Here is a 17958-nt window from a genome sequence, read left to right on the forward strand (position 1 = left end):
TGGAAGTATATATAAGCCAAAACAGTGGAAAGACCAGCAGTCTTCTATATTTGGCCTGGGAGTGCTTTATACAGGATATTTTTTCCTTCTGGCAGCAGATTTTTCTTTCTAATTATATATTGTTCAAGACTACAAGAAATTTACTTTGCATTCCGTGTGAACACACACCAGCTGGGAAGCTGAAGGATATGTGACTGACTGAGCTGTGGGTTTCAGCATGTAAAATATCCATAATATGGATAGTCAAATTCTAAGGCAATCTAAAATTAGTATTATTTTACAGAACATTATCTCCTTGTTGATTTTTGTCTGCCCTGAAATATAGTTGGAATGTCTGATTTTGTGAATGAAAGTGTTTGTTTTTGTTTTTGTTTTTAATCAAGTTACTTGGTGAAAGAAGCCAGGTCTGGTACTTTAAAAATTGTGCTGCTATTGATAATACACACTCTTAGTTTTAAGTGCTAATTTCAAGGTACTGATAGGGCAACCGTATCACAAAGAGAATCATTGTTTCTCTTTATCTCTGGCCCTTATAGTCTCTCCTAGTCAGGCTACTTTTTATGTGTTCAGCATATTCATTCCCAAGAATCAATTCTCAGTAGCCTTAAACTTGAGACCAAAGTGGGGAGATAGATACCTTTTTCCAACCTTTCTTTATTTATAGAAAACCTAATCGACAGTTCTTTCTTATAGATCATAGATGTGTTGTAACACACTTGGGAAGTCTAAAACCCTTAAGTGGAGTACTATGCAAAATTAAAATAGTAACATTTAATTAAATTAGAAATATATTCCACATATTTAATCTAGTAAGGTTATATTAGAGTTCATGGTTTTCTTTCTTTCAGAAGTTGATGTTAGTTCTTACATGGCACTTGTTGGTGATTCCCAAGTGCATCATTAATTTTTCTACAACCATTAGTAATGGTGAAAACCACAATTACTTTTGCAGCAACCTAATAGAAAGTAGGACTGCATATAACATGGCATTATCAAATGCAGACATTTAAAAATTAAAACCTTGGGTAAAGTATCACAATTCATCCATGATTGGGAATCTCACTGGTATTCAATCAAAAAAGTCTATACCTCACATTTCCAATCTTTTGTTCTTGACATTAAACTGACACAGTATCGCCCGGGTGCAGTGGCTCATGCCTATAATCCCAGCACTTTAGGAGGCCAAGCCAGGGGGATCACGAGGTCAGGAGATTGAGACCATCCTGTCTAACATGGTGAAACCCTGTCTCTACTAAAAATACAAAAAAAAATAGCCAGGCATGGTGGTGGGCACCTGTAATCCCAGCTACTTGGAGGCCAAGGCAGAAGAATCGCTTGAACCCGGGAGATGGAGGTTGCAGTGAGCCGAGATCCCACTACTGCACTCCAGCCTGGGTGACAGAGCGAGACTCCATTCTCAAAATAATACAAACAAAACAAAACAAAACAAAAAAAACGCAGCATCTATACTGAGAGAACCTATATGCATATTGTATGCACTGTTGGTTTTGTTTTTACTTAACCAGACTGAGAAAGAGGTGGTTCATAGAAACTTCAGAGATAAACACAAATTAGGACACACTTGGAAACTACTATTACTGTGGTATTAGAATCTTTGGCATGGGAGATTGATGGCTTTAGCAAACTGTATGAAACTCAAATGTTTACTTAATTATATGGTTCACTTTATAAAATATTTAAATTCTCTTCTGACCATTTATTCAAGTGCTTCAATATGAACTTCTGAAATATTTGCATTTTATAAGTATATTTTGTGTATTTAATTTTTTCAAAGGCACTGTTTTGACTTCTTGAGGCATTCCCACATTAAGTTTATCAGGTCCAGAGATACCAGACAATTTGAACCACATAATTAATACTAGATCATGTCATAAAGTGATATACCAATGAGAAGTTAAAAATATGACTAGAGAAGCTATTTGTTTTGCCAGTTTGATCGAAGCAAAAAATTAGAATTGAATAATTAATTCATGAGTTTAGGATACATAAAATTCAGTTTCTCTAGTTAAATAGAAACAGAGTAGAACATCAAAATTAGCCCTGACGTTTAAGGTTGACTCTCTTGCTTTGTCTATGAGTCAGGGAAATCAACCTTAATGTGGTAAACTCTATACTTTAATAATGTATTTGCCTGTGAATAATACTTTAGAAATGTAGGATTTTTTTACATTATAGATATTAGTTCACAATTACGATTACTTCCTTAGAATGAATTTCTAGATTTGCAATTAAATCAAAGAATCCACAAAATTTTAAGGAATTTTTATGCCTATTGTCAATTTATCCTTCAGAAAGATTAATCAAAATACCCTCTCATCAGTGGTATTTGAGATGCCTCTTTTTCAGTACCTTACCTAATTTGGTACTATAACTTTTTTTTCTTTTTTTGAGACGGAGTCTCGCTCTATTGCCCAGGCTGGAGTGCAATGGCATGATCTCGGCTCACTACAATCTCTGCCTCCTAGGTTCAAGCAATTCTACTGCCTCAGCCTCCTGCGTAGCTGGGATTATAGGCGCCCACCACAGCGCCTGGCTAATTTATGGGGTTTTGCCATGTTAGCCAGGCTGGTTTCAAACTCCTGACCTCAGGTGACCTGCCCGCCTCACCCTCACAAAGTGCTGGGATTACAGGCATGAACCACTGCACCTAGCCTGGTATTGTAACTTTATATATTTGCCAATTGATAGTTAAATGACATTGCATTTATTTTTGAATATGAATCTCTATCATTTTATTTCCCATTGTTTTAAAACAGCGTTGTAATCTTTTTTGATAGTGCCAGCTTCTATGGCTTTCAGGTTGTTCACTATACAAGTGCGCTTGGCTGAGAAGGTAGAGTCCACCAGTGCTTTTTTTCCCCTAATTCTACCAAAGAGACCATATAGGATACTGGGGAACTGATACCAGATTTGTAATTTTACAATGATTATTCAATCTTCAAATTTTATAGATCAAAGTCCAGAAATATTTTCCTAGTTTAGACATATGTAGTATTTGCATACATGTATTGAATTTTTGTAATTAATCTTCTAACTGCAGTATTCATAACTCGTTTTTTATATTTAGGTATTTTAATTAAACTGAAATGAAGACAATTCATGCCATTTCCCCCTTTGATATCCAGGTTATTCAGCAAAGAAATGAAGAATGTGATCATACTCAATTTTTAATTGAAGAAAAAGAGTCAAAAGAAGAGGATTTTTATGAAGATCTTGACAGATTTGAAGAAAATGGTACCCAGGAATCACGCATCAGCCCATATACATTCTGCAAAGCTTTTCCTTTTCATATAATATTTGACCGGGACCTAGTGGTCACTCAGTGTGGCAATGCTATATACAGAGTTCTCCCCCAGGTAAAATAACAGCACACTTCCTTGGGGGCCCGAGCCTAAAGCCTATAGAAATACTATTGTTACAGGCAGCCATCCATTCATTTAACCCTCTGACTATGTATTAGGTAATATGCAGTTTATTGTAAGTTACACAAATTGTTTAATTGTGAACTAAGTGTGTTTGAGCATACCACAACTTTCCCTAGGACAACTATTTTTTTAATAATAATCACATACAGAAACAGTAGGAATGTTATGTAAGAACAGTATACTTGTTTCAATGAAAAAAAAATGGGTAACTTTGTAGTAACAGTCACCTTTCATATGTTTGTTTATTCACTGAATAAATATTCATTGGATATCTACCATCTGTAAATAGCTTTAAAAATCAGCTATTGATAGTGTTAAGGGAAAAGGAGGGATTTTAAAAGGCACCAAAACACAAAATAGAGATGATCATGGATTGAGTAGAAAAAGTATCAAAGGAAGCAGTTGGGATGATGATGAGAACCTACTGTTAACTTCTATGACAGATCCACTGGTAAAATCCTTTATGCTTACTCTTTCTTTCTTATATACTAACTTTTGGAGTTGTATATGGCATGTGTTTCGAGATACTTTTTGCTTGTAATTAAAGAGACTTGAAAATTCAGGATTAGCCCAATTGGATCAGGTGAAAATGGAAGCAGAGTAGTGTGCTGCCCTGGCTCTAGTATTGACTCCACCTATCCCTCACTGTATGACCTTGAACTTGGTACTTCACCTCTCTCAGCCTGTTTCTCTTTGTTCTGGCATGAGGATAGAAAGCATATGAAAAACACTTAGTTTATTGCAAGCAATCAATCAGTGTTACCTATTGTTTTCGCTTTTAGTCCTCTAGATAAATATTAAGAGAGTGTTTGCTCATGTTTTTGGTATTTTAATTTCATTTCAAACCATACGCATTTAGTATATCACTGTACATTTTAAAAGATAAATTTTCATGTTTTCTTCTGAAAATGCATTGTAAATTTGTGCTAGCTTACATTTGAATATTAGTCATCTGAATCCATATCAGATTTCATGTTCTTGCAACTATTTAATGTCCATGTAGTCACCGAGTTGTAGAGATTGAGATTTGAGTTCATAGTTCAGCTAAGTTTCTTGTGAATTATAATAATTATAATTTTCTATTTTTAAATATAACTGAGCTGATTTAATCAAGTGACTAACATAAAAGTATAAAAACTATTTTAACTGATTAGATATTCTTTGCTGTCTGTCTGCATTTTAGCTCCAGCCTGGGAATTGCAGTCTTCTCTCTGTCTTCTCGCTGGTTCGTCCTCATATTGATATTAGTTTCCATGGGATCCTTTCGCACATCAATACGGTTTTTGTATTGAGAAGCAAGGTAATCAAGATATTATTTCATTAAATGTGAGAAAGGTATGTTACAAATTAGAAGTATTCAAGGGGGAAAATTATTATATTCTCTGAGAAGATATAGAGAGATAAAACGCAGACCTCAAAGGAAGTTCTATTTAAAAGGCAATGCTATTGGTTTTTGGTTTGCTTGAGAAGCCGTGGAACTCTATCAGCTGATTAAAATTAACAGAGGTAAATTTTAGAAACTGTCTTTCTGAGATGGCCCTTGTTTCACATCATAAAACCAACATCTTTTACTCCTTGTTCAGGCACAATGCCTTATTTCAGAAATTAGAACTAAAAGGTTTTTTTTTGTTTGTTTTTGGAATTTCACTCAAAACCACTTATTTATTCTTTCTTAAATTGTCTGTTGTTCTTAGTAGCATTTTTGTGGGTGAATAAAAGTGATAAAATATTCACACAGTTGGTAATTTAGATAGTGCTGGGATCTCATAGTTTCTGTTCTTGGGATAGATACAGCAAAGGTCAGTTTCCTAGACTACCCATTTAATCCTTTCTGTATTCAGAACTGACTGTTCCCAGCTGCTCTATGAATACAGGGTGGAGGAATGGGGAGGCTTGGCTTATTGTTTGGTAGTGTCTGGTAATGTATGCTGTAACCATACCAGAAAATCAGAGGGATAAAAAAGGTTCACAAAAGCTTGAAATAATTATGTGAAGAGTAGCACAGTTACTATCCTGAATTCAAAGGAGATAGTCACTTTTCTGCAGTGTTGCAAGGTAGCCACTAGGCTTATTACAGGCAGAACTCTGACGAAAGCCCCTCTCCTGTTCTAATGACGTACATATTCTGCTTTGTGGTTTGGTGGGAAATGAGATACGTGTGTCCTTGTTGCTGAATTCTTAGGTAGGGAGAAGGGCATTCGTTAATGGTTATATCTTGCTTTTTCAAGGAAGGATTGTTGGATGTGGAGAAATTAGAGTGTGAGGATGAACTGACTGGGACTGAGATCAGCTGCTTACGTCTCAAGGGTCAAATGATCTACTTACCTGAAGCAGACAGCATACTTTTTCTGTGTTCACCAAGGTAATAATTTTTAGATTAATTATAATGACTATCAGTACCTATCTTTAGCTAACAAAGGAATGCCACAATATTTTATTCCGTGACATTTACATATTCTCTGAGGTGTAATTGGATTTTACAACCCTTGTTATGTATTACTTTGTAACAATGATAATCTTATTTAATATTTGCTAATAAACTCAGAAGAAATCACATACTCCATGTTATTTGCCACGTCTTAATACATTTGTGGAGTGTTTATGCTATTACACCATGGAACAAATAATCTGCAGTAAGCTCATTCTATACTTTTGGACCTTCAAAATAGACATTATGTAGAAAAGCGAATTTTTAAAGCAGCTAATAGGATGGCGTAATAAATACATTGGTATATTTGACACCAAAAAATTATTTTTTCTATAGTATGTTAGCAAAAAATCTGAAGGGTCTCTTTCTGGGTTTGAACTATTTTAAATTAAAAATATTTACCTACTCTAATCCAAATATACTGTTCCAAGTATATTAAAATGTATGTAAAATGTGATTTTAAATAAACATCAGAGAAAAATAAAACTATAGATTGTTGTTTTCCAATTTGGGAAAGCATTTTCCTAGGAGATACATGGGAATTCAGAATATAAAAATTATGTCTAAATTTGCTTCAGAACAATAGAAAAGATAATTGTGGCGATTATCATAAGATGATATTCTGTGTATTCATAATTTTGTATAAACAAAGTGTATGTGTATTATTTAATAACACAGTCAAGAAGGCATGTTTTGGTGAGCTATTGGTTAAAAATTTAATTTGAATTCCACCATGATCACTTTTCACTTAAAAATGTGGTCTTAAATTTTCTGAAAGATACAATAAACTTTGTAACAACCTCCTTTTATATTATTACTATTGTATTGCACATTACATAACAATAATATATAAGTCCAAATAAGAATAATATATCGTTGGCGTAGTGGCTCACGTCTGTAATCCCAGCACTTTGGAAGGCCGAGGCGGGTGGATCACAAGGTCAGGAGTTTGAGATCAGCTTGGCAAACATGGTGAAATCCCGTCTCTACTAAAAATACAAAAATTAGCCAGGTGTGGTGGTGGGCGCCTGTAATTCCAGCTACTAGGGAGACTGAGGCAGGAGAGTCGCTTGAACCCGGGAGGCAGAGGTTGCAGTGAGCCAAGATCATGCCACTGCACTCCTGGGCAACAGAGCAAGACTCTGTCTCAAAAAAAAGAAAAGAAAAAAGAATAATATATAGTTAATTGACAAATATATTTAAGATTAATTAAATATTGTTTAACTATAACATATAAGAATAATGTATCAGATAATATAAGGATATGGATGACTTTCCCTGAGAAATAAATATCATGCAAATAAAAGAAACAAAACTAAGAAACATAAACCCTTTGTAAAAAAAAATAATAAGCTACATTGATCTAAAGATGTCCCATCTGCTATCAGTAAGTGTTTTCTTCTTCTGCCTCTTTGCGGGTTGAGCTTAGGAAAATGTCAGTTTCTCATTAGGGGTAATTTCTATTTATGGAAAGAAAGGTTTCTTCAGAAATAAAAGCAGAAAATTTGGAGTTTATCTGTTAATTCCCATATGCAGACATCACCCAGTGAGAAAAGTGCAGATTGTCCTATGAGATATGCTCAGGTGTGTAGGAAGATTTGTACTCACATTACATAAACAAAAGATCAATTAAAAGTAGTTTTACTTGTAAAATAATTCTAAGATGATTCGTTTGAATTTAGAAAAACCTTAATGGTTCATTAAAATAATGATATAGGACATTTTGAAAACCATGAGACCTTTATGATGTAAGTTTTGTATCTCAGTATGAGCGTTCTTAACCATTCATTTTTGAACTTACAGTCATGTTTTTTCTCTGCTCCTAGGCAGGTCTCGTATACCTTTGGCCGATGATCTGGCCTCTTTCTAGATGTGTCTTTTTCTGCAAGTGGACTTACATATCCATTTTAACAAAATTAAAAGATATCATGTATTTCATTAGTAAAATCTTTGATTCTTTTATTTTCTTTATAGGTATGCTAATTTTTGCTTTGTTTTTTCAACATTGCTGCTGAGAATGTATTACATTAATCCAAAATTCTGCAAAGTCACCCCTTTTGAAGAATTTTGGATAGGATTAATTCAAAATTCTTCAAATTATTAATCCCAGATTCTCCAAAGTCGTAACTAAATTTTTTCATTTTACAGTAATTATTATTCTCAGTGGCCGGAAGTAATGCCGTTGCATTAAAAAACGTCAAGCCAAAGATATAACCTTATGCCATTTTAACCAATTAGTTTTGTTGTTGTTGTTGTTGCTGTTGTTATGTTGTTGTTGTTTTTTGAGATGGAGTCTCGCTGTGTCGCCCAGGCTAGAATGCAGTGGAGTGATCTCGGCTCACTGCAGCCTCCTGCTCCTGGGTTCAAGCAATTCTCCAGCCTCAGCCTCCCAAGTAGCTGGGACTACAGGCACGAGCCACCACAGCCAGCTCATTTTTGTACTTTTGGTAGAGACGTGTTTCATCATGTTAGCCAGGCTGATCTTGAACTTCTGGCCTCAAGTGATCTGCCCAACTCAACCTCCCAAAGTCCTGGGATTACAGGTGTGAGCCACTGTGCCCAGCCTCAAAGAGTACATTTTTAAAAAGCAGTTAACTTTTTACTTGTCAGATTATCACTGAAATAGTAAACATTATTATATTGTTGGAAAAATGACACAAGTTACAATGATGATGCGTAAAATTCAGCAAGATTCAATAATATTTCAAATAAATGAGAAAAATTTGTCAAGGGAAAAGAAGTCATGAGAGCCAGAAGTAAGAACGACATATAGTCTTAGATACATAAATTACATGCTGAGGATGGGTCATAAACGTGGTTGGGAATTTTCACTCATTGTTTCCAGAAGGAAAAAATACCCAGTTACAAGATTCATAGAATACAGAAAGCAAAATGAAATACTTAATCAAAAGAAGCACTATTATTCTTGAGAAAGTGAATAAAGATAGATTTTTTTCCTCTCCTTATAATGAGAAAAAAATTGAGAATAATAAATTACACACTGTATTAAATACCTCAACATTTATCATAGAGATGTTTTCTCTAGGATCGTTTCAATTTAGACTGATGGCACCAAAAAGTGCAACCTGACAAAAATGCATCTCAAGTTCACTGCTTTTTGGTAGATGTTTAAATATCTAAGAGAATAAACTCACAATCTTCGTTCAATTCTCCATAATTTGATTGTCTTCAGCCTGATGTTTTGAATGATAGGAGGTGGCAGGATCAGATTCCTTGACAGAAATTCAGGCTTGCATTTTCATGTGTATATGTTGAGACTGATCTTGCCTCATTTCTTCCTGTGACAGTGTCATGAACCTGGACGATTTGACAAGGAGAGGGCTGTATCTAAGTGACATCCCTCTGCATGATGCCACGCGCGATCTCGTTCTTTTGGGAGAACAATTTAGAGAGGAATACAAACTCACCCAAGAACTGGAAATCCTCACTGACAGGCTACAGCTCACGTTAAGAGCCCTGGAAGATGAAAAGAAAAAGACAGACACGTAAGAATGTAACACTTAGGGCACTACTGTTATTCATAACATATTGTGACTCTACCATATTTACGATTGGGAACCAGACTGAAAAGCCATGTGACCTGTAATAGCTCTGGTGTAGTGAATAAAATCTTTCACATTGCTTTTAAAAAGAAATTATGCTTAAGGAAATAAACCAGTCTTAATGGTAGTGGAAATATGTCTTCTATTTTTAGAAGCCAAGTTGGAATAATATATGCCAAAATATCTTTTGGAAAATGATGAGAATAATAACTCAAATTCAAATTTAGTTCAAAAATTAAAGTTTATCATTTATTCACGCATTCTTTCATACAAGAGTTATATATTGACCATCTTCAGTATGCTGGGGGCTGCTGCATACAGAGAGCTGCTCTGCACAATGAACTTATCATTGGCCATGTTAATTTTTTAAAATTAACTTTAGGCCGGGTGCGGTGGCTCAAGCCTGTAATCTCAGCACTTCGGGAGGCTGAGACGGGCGGATCACGAGGTCAGGAGATCGAGACCATCCTGGCTAACACAGTGAAACTCCGTCTCTACTAAAAATACAAAAACTAGCCGGGCAAGGTGGCGGGTGCCTGTAGTCCCAGCTACTCGGGAGGCTGAGGCAGGAGAATGGCATAAACCCGGGAGGCGGAGCTTGCAGTGAGCTGAGATCCGGCCACTGCACTCCAGTCCGGGCGACAGAGCGAGACTCCGCCTCAAAAAATATAATTAAATAAATAAATAAATAAAATAAAATAAAATTAACTTCAAAATTAATTTAAGAATTTTTTTAATTAATTTAAAAATGTTTAAAATTTTAAATTTTTAAAAATTTCTTTTCTGGGACCTTGAATTTAGGGTTAGAAAGAAATGAATCTGACAAATTGTAATATCATATGTAATGACAATAATTACATGTATAGTGACACACATTCGCAAAAATATCAAAATATAAAACATTTCTATGAGTGGTGGATTGAATTGTGAAATATTGGGCAAGGACATGAAAAATAATACTTCCTTTTCAAGAAATGTATTTAAGTAAGTACATAGCATGCATACTACTTGGCCTTGCTTTCATACGCTAATTAAACTGGCATTTATAAGCTATTTTACCCAAGTTCTTACGTGTTCATTTTTTAATGTTTATATAAACATTTTGTAGCACTTCTAAGACCTTAGGACGAATGTTCAAAGTTTCGTTGGTTTGTAGGTTTGAGTTACTCAGTATTGTCTTTTGGCTGTTTGTATTAGAAAATCATCTAGGTTTCATTTTTTTGTATTGTGACCCAATTTGCTAATATCTACATTCATGATAAATAGATAATAACCAGCACTATAAAGATTATAAACCTATATATAGATTATATATAACTATATATAAAGATTATAAAAAGATATATATGTAATATATCTTTTAAATTATGACATATCCAAGATATTCTGTACTGAAAAAAACTGTTAATTCACTTTTTTTCCTAAACTGTCAGCTTAAGCAGAGTATTAGCTTCTCTTCCCAGACCAGGAGTCGAAACCTGGGAGCTGCTGGGAGTTAAACAGTGGCCTTGTCTTTAATAAGAGTAGCTGATAAGTACTTATCACAGAATTACTTCTTTGTTTGGATTCCCCAAGGTGGGTTTCACATTCAGGAACTATTTGCACCATTTCAAGTTATTGTGCTTCAAAAATCCTTATATTATTTTTTAGATTATTAGATTTAGAATTTGATTTTTGTAGATACTTGAGTTTCAAGGTGATGTCATTAGAAACCATTTACTATTAATTTTCTTTAAAGCTAAGTAGTTCTACTGTTCTTACTTACTATTCAAATATAGCTTTAATATTTTATAAAACATTCAATGTTTAAAAATTGAAAATGAAAGACTAGAGAAATTTTACTATGACTAGGAAAAATACTGAGAGCTCAGCTCCATTTTGCATATTTAAACTTCCCACATATGCCCTTTTGCTCTAGAGCAAAAGGCAGGAAGAAAAAGGCAGGAAGGCCTCATTTGTTCCTCTCAAGTCTTCCAATCCAGAGCCCACAGGTCTAGTTTCTGCTTCTTTCCCTCTAAATTCATCAGCTGTCATCCTCCTCCTGTGTGCTAACATTTGTCCCTTAGCATAGTAGTAGTAATATACTATGCTACCATAGTAGTCTCAGTTGTGCCTAAAGAAATAAAATATTTTATATTCTAGACCAACTTCTGCTGATTTTATCGGTTTCTTCTATGGAGGAGTGAGGCATGAATGAGACTGGAGAGAAATTCTGCTTCTTTTAATATTACTTACCTAAAATAGAGATATATTTCTTATTCTAAGAGGCAATCCTGTTTCTATTACTGTGCTATTCATACCATGTTTTAGGTGCTGATAATGACAGTCTTCATACTGTGACTACCATAAGAGCAGGGTCAGAATACAGGACTACAAATGAAAACTTTGATTTTCTATTACCAGTCTTTTTGTTTTGTCTGTTTGCTTGGCTTATTTTGATTTGGTTTGAACTAGTTTGGGCTTGCGGATGTTTTATGTGATTAGAATAAACAAATAATTTGTATTTTCTGTAAGTCCTTGCTTATAAATACAGCTAATATTTGATGCTAATTTTAGAGGATGTCCTGCTAGAATCCAGGCCTTTAAAGTACAAATGACACTGATGCTATGTGAAAGGGATAGCAGAAGCACTAAGGGCTTTCCCAGTATTTCTTACAGTGGCTTTCTCCTAATTTCACTGAACAGATTGCTGTATTCTGTCCTTCCTCCATCTGTTGCCAATGAGCTGCGGCACAAGCGTCCAGTGCCTGCCAAAAGATATGACAATGTGACCATCCTTTTCAGTGGCATTGTGGGCTTCAATGCTTTCTGTAGCAAGCATGCATCTGGAGAAGGGGCCATGAAGATCGTAAACCTTCTCAACGACCTCTATACCAGATTTGACACACTGACTGATTCCCGGAAAAACCCATTTGTTTATAAGGCAAGTCTTCATTATCGCTGACTGCAGAGCTATCCGGATGCTGGCATTCTGAGCCTCCCCTCCAGAGGCCATGCCATCACAGTTCTCTGACTCCAGCACTGCAGCCTTGAGTACAGTGAGCCTCTGTGTATTCACTCTACCATTTTCTTAAATAATTGCCTTTTGTTATAAAACTGTCTCTTCCTTGTAACCACAATGAATGTTTCATGGAGTGGGTGATTGCCTGGTTAAAATGAAATGTTCACCATCTTATTTGCACTTAGACTAACAAATCTGGACAGGCTGTTTATCGCATTTAGTATAAACATAGCATTCAGTTTAGTGCTCTGCAAGAGACATTTTTACTGAGATATATAAGTCATGGAGCATGAGAAGGACTTAGATTTGCGTTTAGATAACATCAACTTGAAGAAGATAAACATTTATAAGGTGTTTTTGCCCTTTGTTTCATTTAGAAATAAATATAATATTGGAAAAAAGAAGTCAGTGGAATATTGCTGCATAAAGGCAAGAATGTTAAGTAAACCATCCCTAGGTATCTGGGGTAATATAACTACACAAAGACTATTTATTTTATAGTCATTTTCTGAGGTACACTGTAGCATGTGGTGAGCACATCATAAAAATAAATGATTAATGACCACGATAAATCACTGAACTTCAAATGGTGGCTCTCCATGCCATCAAGCCATCGCTGTTTTAGGGAGAAATGTAAAAAATTATTCTTCTGAATTATAAGGTGATCTGAGGTGAGAAATTAATTGCTTACTAAAGCAAAAATAATTCTATGTCTGTACCTGCTCATCATCAAAGACCCCAAGTGTCTGTCATGTGTGTAAATTATAAGTAATTCAAGATTTCATTTTGCTAGAGTTGAATGTATTAGAAATTTTAGGAGAATTAAAGGGGGAGGGAAGCTTAAAGTTGTTGGTAGCCTTGAAAAAATATGGTTTTCATTGGGGTAACACATGAAACAGTCTTTTTTATGCTAACGAGTAAACATCTAAATATATGTACTGTTAGGTGGAGACTGTTGGTGACAAGTATATGACAGTGAGTGGTTTACCAGAGCCATGCATTCACCATGCACGATCCATCTGCCACCTGGCCTTGGACATGATGGAAATTGCTGGCCAGGTTCAAGTAGATGGGGAATCTGTTCAGGTTAGTAAATGAAGTAGATATTGTAATAATGGTGTATAAACCTTTTTGGACAATTGATTCATATTGTTGACCAGAAAATCATTAATGTGTATAAAGAAGGGTGTCTTGACAACAAAAGCTGTATTTCATCCAGCCCACTGTACTACATTATTTCATAGACATAGAGATTTGTCTACCTGTTTGAAATTGTCTAGTCTGTTTCGTGTACTGAAAATCATGAGGATGAGAAAAAAACCTCTTGTACCTTCTAGTTTGTTTTTTAAAATCTCTTTCATGTCTCATGTGACTTACTAGATTCGCATCTTTGAAATTTTCAGACTTCAAATGTTTCTCTTGAGACAGGATATTTCTCTGGGGAGACAGATTTCGTGGAGGGCTTTTGAAGTTGTCGGTAATATGCTTGAAATTCTCATAGAGATCTCTTATGATGTTATATGATGACTCTACATTATTCTGTAATATAAAGTAAGCAAAACTTCATGTGTTACAGGAACAGAAAACCAAACACCGCATGTTCTTACTCATAAGTTGGAGCTGAACAATGAGAACACATGGACACAGGGAGGGGAACATCACACACTAGGGCCTGTTTGGGGGTTGGGGGCAAGGGGAGGGAGAGCATTAGGACAAATACCTAATGCATGCGGGGCTTAAAACCTAGATAATGGGTTGATAGGCACAGCAAACCACCATGGCACATATATACCTGTGTAACAAACCTGCACGTTCTGCACATGTATGCCAGAACTTAAAGTAAAATTAAAAAAAAAAATTCATGTGTTAGTGATCAAAGTGATTGAAGCAAAGCTTGCTTTTTTGCAGATAACAATAGGGATACACACTGGAGAGGTAGTTACAGGTGTCATAGGACAGCGGATGCCTCGATACTGTCTTTTTGGAAATACTGTCAACCTCACAAGCCGAACAGAAACCACAGGAGAAAAGGGAAAAATAAATGTGTCTGAATATACATACAGGTGAGAGAAAATGTCTTGGTATTTACTGATTTGCAAAGAAAATGTGTCTCTCTATGTGGTTTAATTCTCTAAGAGATTTTATTGCTTTAACAGAGTTATCACCACCACTCTTCCCTACCGCTTGTAGAATTGTTTATTTTTTATTTGAGAAGATTGTGCATTATTTCCATTTTATATGATTTCACATCATCTTAGGAAATCCTGATATGATCATTGTTTCTAAAACTTCGAGTTACCTTTCAGTGCAACTTCAGCATTTGTTCTTGCCGTCTCAGTTTATAACATGGTACATGTCACCTTCTCCATAAAACTTTTGTATGCTTCTCTCTCTACTCCCCTTCCCTTGTCTTTTAGATGTCTTATGTCTCCAGAAAATTCAGATCCACAATTCCATTTGGAGCACAGAGGCCCAGTGTCCATGAAGGGCAAAAAAGAACCAATGCAAGTTTGGTTTCTATCCAGAAAAAATACAGGAACAGAGGTATGAATAATCAAAGTGTAATTTGTGTACTTAAGACACAGTATACGTATGGAAAACTAAAGCGTAATCGCTGAAAATGTATTTCATTTGAAAAGAATTCCTAATAGAAATTAACTTTTAAGTAAAGCAGGAGAAATAACTGAACATTAATGAGCCAGTTACAATGGTAAGTACTTTTTAGGGGATACTTTAGTGACTTTTGTCCTCTAATGAAATGAACCCAACGGACTGGATTGAGAAGGCCGCTTTTTTCTTGCTATTGTGGTTGTTTTGCTCTTTCTCTGTATTCTGGCTCAAAGGGAAGTGGGCTGTGAGGGGCTCCCCTGACCCTTTTCCTCAGCTCTCTAAGTTGGCTCTGAGATCACCAGCATCGTTAAATAAGGGCTGCAGTTCATGGGAGGTTTCCTAACCATGAAGCTTAAGATCCTTTTAAGGGCCAGGCTATCTTTCTATGGAGTGATTGGGGAATTTTGGAAATCTTAGTCCCTCATGTGTGTTTCTCCTAGATAGATGAGTGATTTTTAACTTGCTAGAATCCGATGACTTCCTTATGGAAGATTTAAGTTCTTTCTAGTACTGTGGTTATACTCCAGGCAGAGCCCATGTGCTGGAATGAACTTCAGAACAGTGGCACATCCAAAGTGGAATCACACCTCTCATAGAGGACTTGCACACACTAAGATCATGGCTAGCCTCTTCCTGGCCTTTTGTAAAGTGTGGCATCAGAAGGAGGTTTGATACTTTGTTACCCTGTTGATGTGTTGCTTCTCCATGGGGGATAAGACCACATGCTCATATTTCTCTTTGGTATGTATACATTCTCTAAAAATGCTTTTATAGCATAGCAGCTTCTAAAGGGAATAGAATGCCAGGGTTGGAAATATGTATCTTCTTTCACCTGGTTTAACATTAAATCATTTTCCTATGAGGTGGAAATGCTTATTGATGTTCTTCTGATAAACTAAGCCATAACTACCTCAAACACTGGTCATCGGAGTCGTGTGGCCCTGTTTTCCCCAGAATTATGGTGGGAATGATTTACAGACACTGTAGATGTGAACGTGGATCACACTCTCATAAAGAGAAAAATTGATTTAATTGATTTTATACACTTCATCATCACTGTAAATCAATCCCTCTTTTCTTCTGCCTTTTTAAGGAAACAAAGCAGGATGATGACTGAATCTTGGATTATGGGGTGAAGAGGAGCGCAGACTAGGTTCCAGTTTTCTCCTAACACAGGCCAAGCCCAGGAGCAGTCCTTCCCTATGGATACAGATTTTCTTTCATCCTTGTCAATTGCCCCAAGCCTTTCTTCTAGGTATATCTCTCACTATCCAGTATTCAACTTTAGCTCTGCTTTTTATTATTTTTTTTAGGCTTTAATATATTATCTAAAGTTTGACTTTTGATGTGGATGATGTGAGCTTCATGTGTCTTAAAATCTACTACAAGCATTACCTAGCATGGTGATCTGCAAGTAGTGGGCACCCAATGAATATTTGTTGAATTTAGTTAAATGAAACTGAACAGTATTTGACCATGTGTATATTTATATCATGGTTTACCAAATCTGTTTAGTGCTCCATATATGTGTATATGTATATTTTAATGACTATAATATGTAATAAAGTTTATATCATGTTGGTGTATATCATTATAGAAATCATTTTCTAAAGGAGTGAATTCTAAGTTTTAGGGGAAAAATGCAATTTATTTTCAGACTCCCAAAGTAAGAATTAATATATCATGCTAAGAAAATAGTGACTATTTTGAAGTATGCTACTTTCCTTTTGGAAATATAGAATACCCATTTCTGTTATTAAAGTATTTGGTTACTAATTCAAATCACGTGGCAATTATAATTCTTCTAAAATGCTATCATTTGTAACTATATCCCCTGTACTAAATCTCATTAACCACAGGCGGCTGTTACAGAAAGCTGCATTGTTTCACATTGAGCTGTTACATTAGTTCAGGCTAAATGTTGGGAGCTCCAACCACATACAAGAATAAATCTGGAAACACACTGCTGGGATACTGCTGTTAGAGCCCTTCTTGGTTTTGTATTCCCAGAAATGAGCTCCCTTTCCTTAGCTTAGAAGAATGTGATTATATACAGGACATCATGTTCAGAAAATTTTAGTTTAATTTCAGCATAGAATGCATTACTGTTGGAATAATTGGCCTCTAGTTCTTAAATGTCTCTGATAACTTATTAATATCTATCTTTATAAAATAGAGTGCAACTACTTTTGTGTAAAAATGTTTGCTTTTAAATTTAGTATTTCATATCAGCACCTCGATATATGTATAAATGTTCCATGTTAATGTGTAAAAGAATCTGTAATAAATTATTTTTTTCACTTGTCTCTATACACTTTTTATTTCAATAAAAATGATATTACCATTGTTTTTCATTTTATTAATGCCACTATTTTGTAAATACATTTTACAATTTTGCCTATTTGCTACCATTATAAATTTTAACTGACTCCTCATAGACAGCATATTCTTAAATGCTATATTTCTTTTTAATACCAACAAAGTGACAGGAAATAAAGACTGGACATGGAAGGGGAAACAGTTAAATATGGAATGTCATCAGCTTATTTACAGAGCTCTGAATCATTTAGGGATGATAAACATGTATACAAGTAATGAAAATATGTGATATTCATAATGAAGAAATATATTCAAATACAGAAATAATACTTAGAGAAAGAGTAACTTGAGAGAAAAGGGGTGAAGTGGGGATAGTTATTATGCCTGTTTTGGGGGGAGATTTAGGAATACTCAGAAACCATAATGACACTGACATCTTCCCAGAATCCTACATATATTTATTTAGCATCTACTTTTGGTCAGCACTGCTCAAGATGTTTGAGATGTGTCATTGAACAAAACATCTCTGTGTTTGAATACCTCATATTCCAATTTTTACATCTTGCATTTTTTAAATCTCGACTTTATGCT

General features: G+C 35.2%; 1 protein-coding gene across 4 annotated transcripts in view; it reads left to right on the plus strand.

Annotated features, from left to right (window-relative positions):
* Positions 1-17394, plus strand: part of GUCY1B1 (guanylate cyclase 1 soluble subunit beta 1) — a 48359-nt gene extending 30965 nt beyond the window's left edge. For all 4 annotated transcript variants that reach the window (XM_033215570.1, XM_033215572.1, XM_033215573.1 and 1 more), the window contains 9 exons: positions 3147-3377; positions 4630-4746; positions 5675-5808; positions 9183-9380; positions 12123-12360; positions 13384-13524; positions 14347-14501; positions 14856-14982; positions 16142-17394. In XM_033215570.1, the coding sequence (XP_033071461.1) occupies positions 3147-3377; positions 4630-4746; positions 5675-5808; positions 9183-9380; positions 12123-12360; positions 13384-13524; positions 14347-14501; positions 14856-14982; positions 16142-16165 (1365 nt within the window). In that variant the 3' untranslated portion in view covers positions 16166-17394. The remainder of the gene's footprint in view (positions 1-3146; positions 3378-4629; positions 4747-5674; positions 5809-9182; positions 9381-12122; positions 12361-13383; positions 13525-14346; positions 14502-14855; positions 14983-16141) is intronic.
* Positions 17395-17958: the final 564 nt, after the last annotated feature.

The sequence above is a fragment of the Trachypithecus francoisi genome, unplaced genomic scaffold (assembly GCF_009764315.1).
Source record: "Trachypithecus francoisi isolate TF-2019V2 unplaced genomic scaffold, Tfra_2.0 Lachesis_group1, whole genome shotgun sequence".
In the NCBI taxonomy this organism is placed as follows: Eukaryota; Metazoa; Chordata; class Mammalia; order Primates; family Cercopithecidae; genus Trachypithecus; species Trachypithecus francoisi.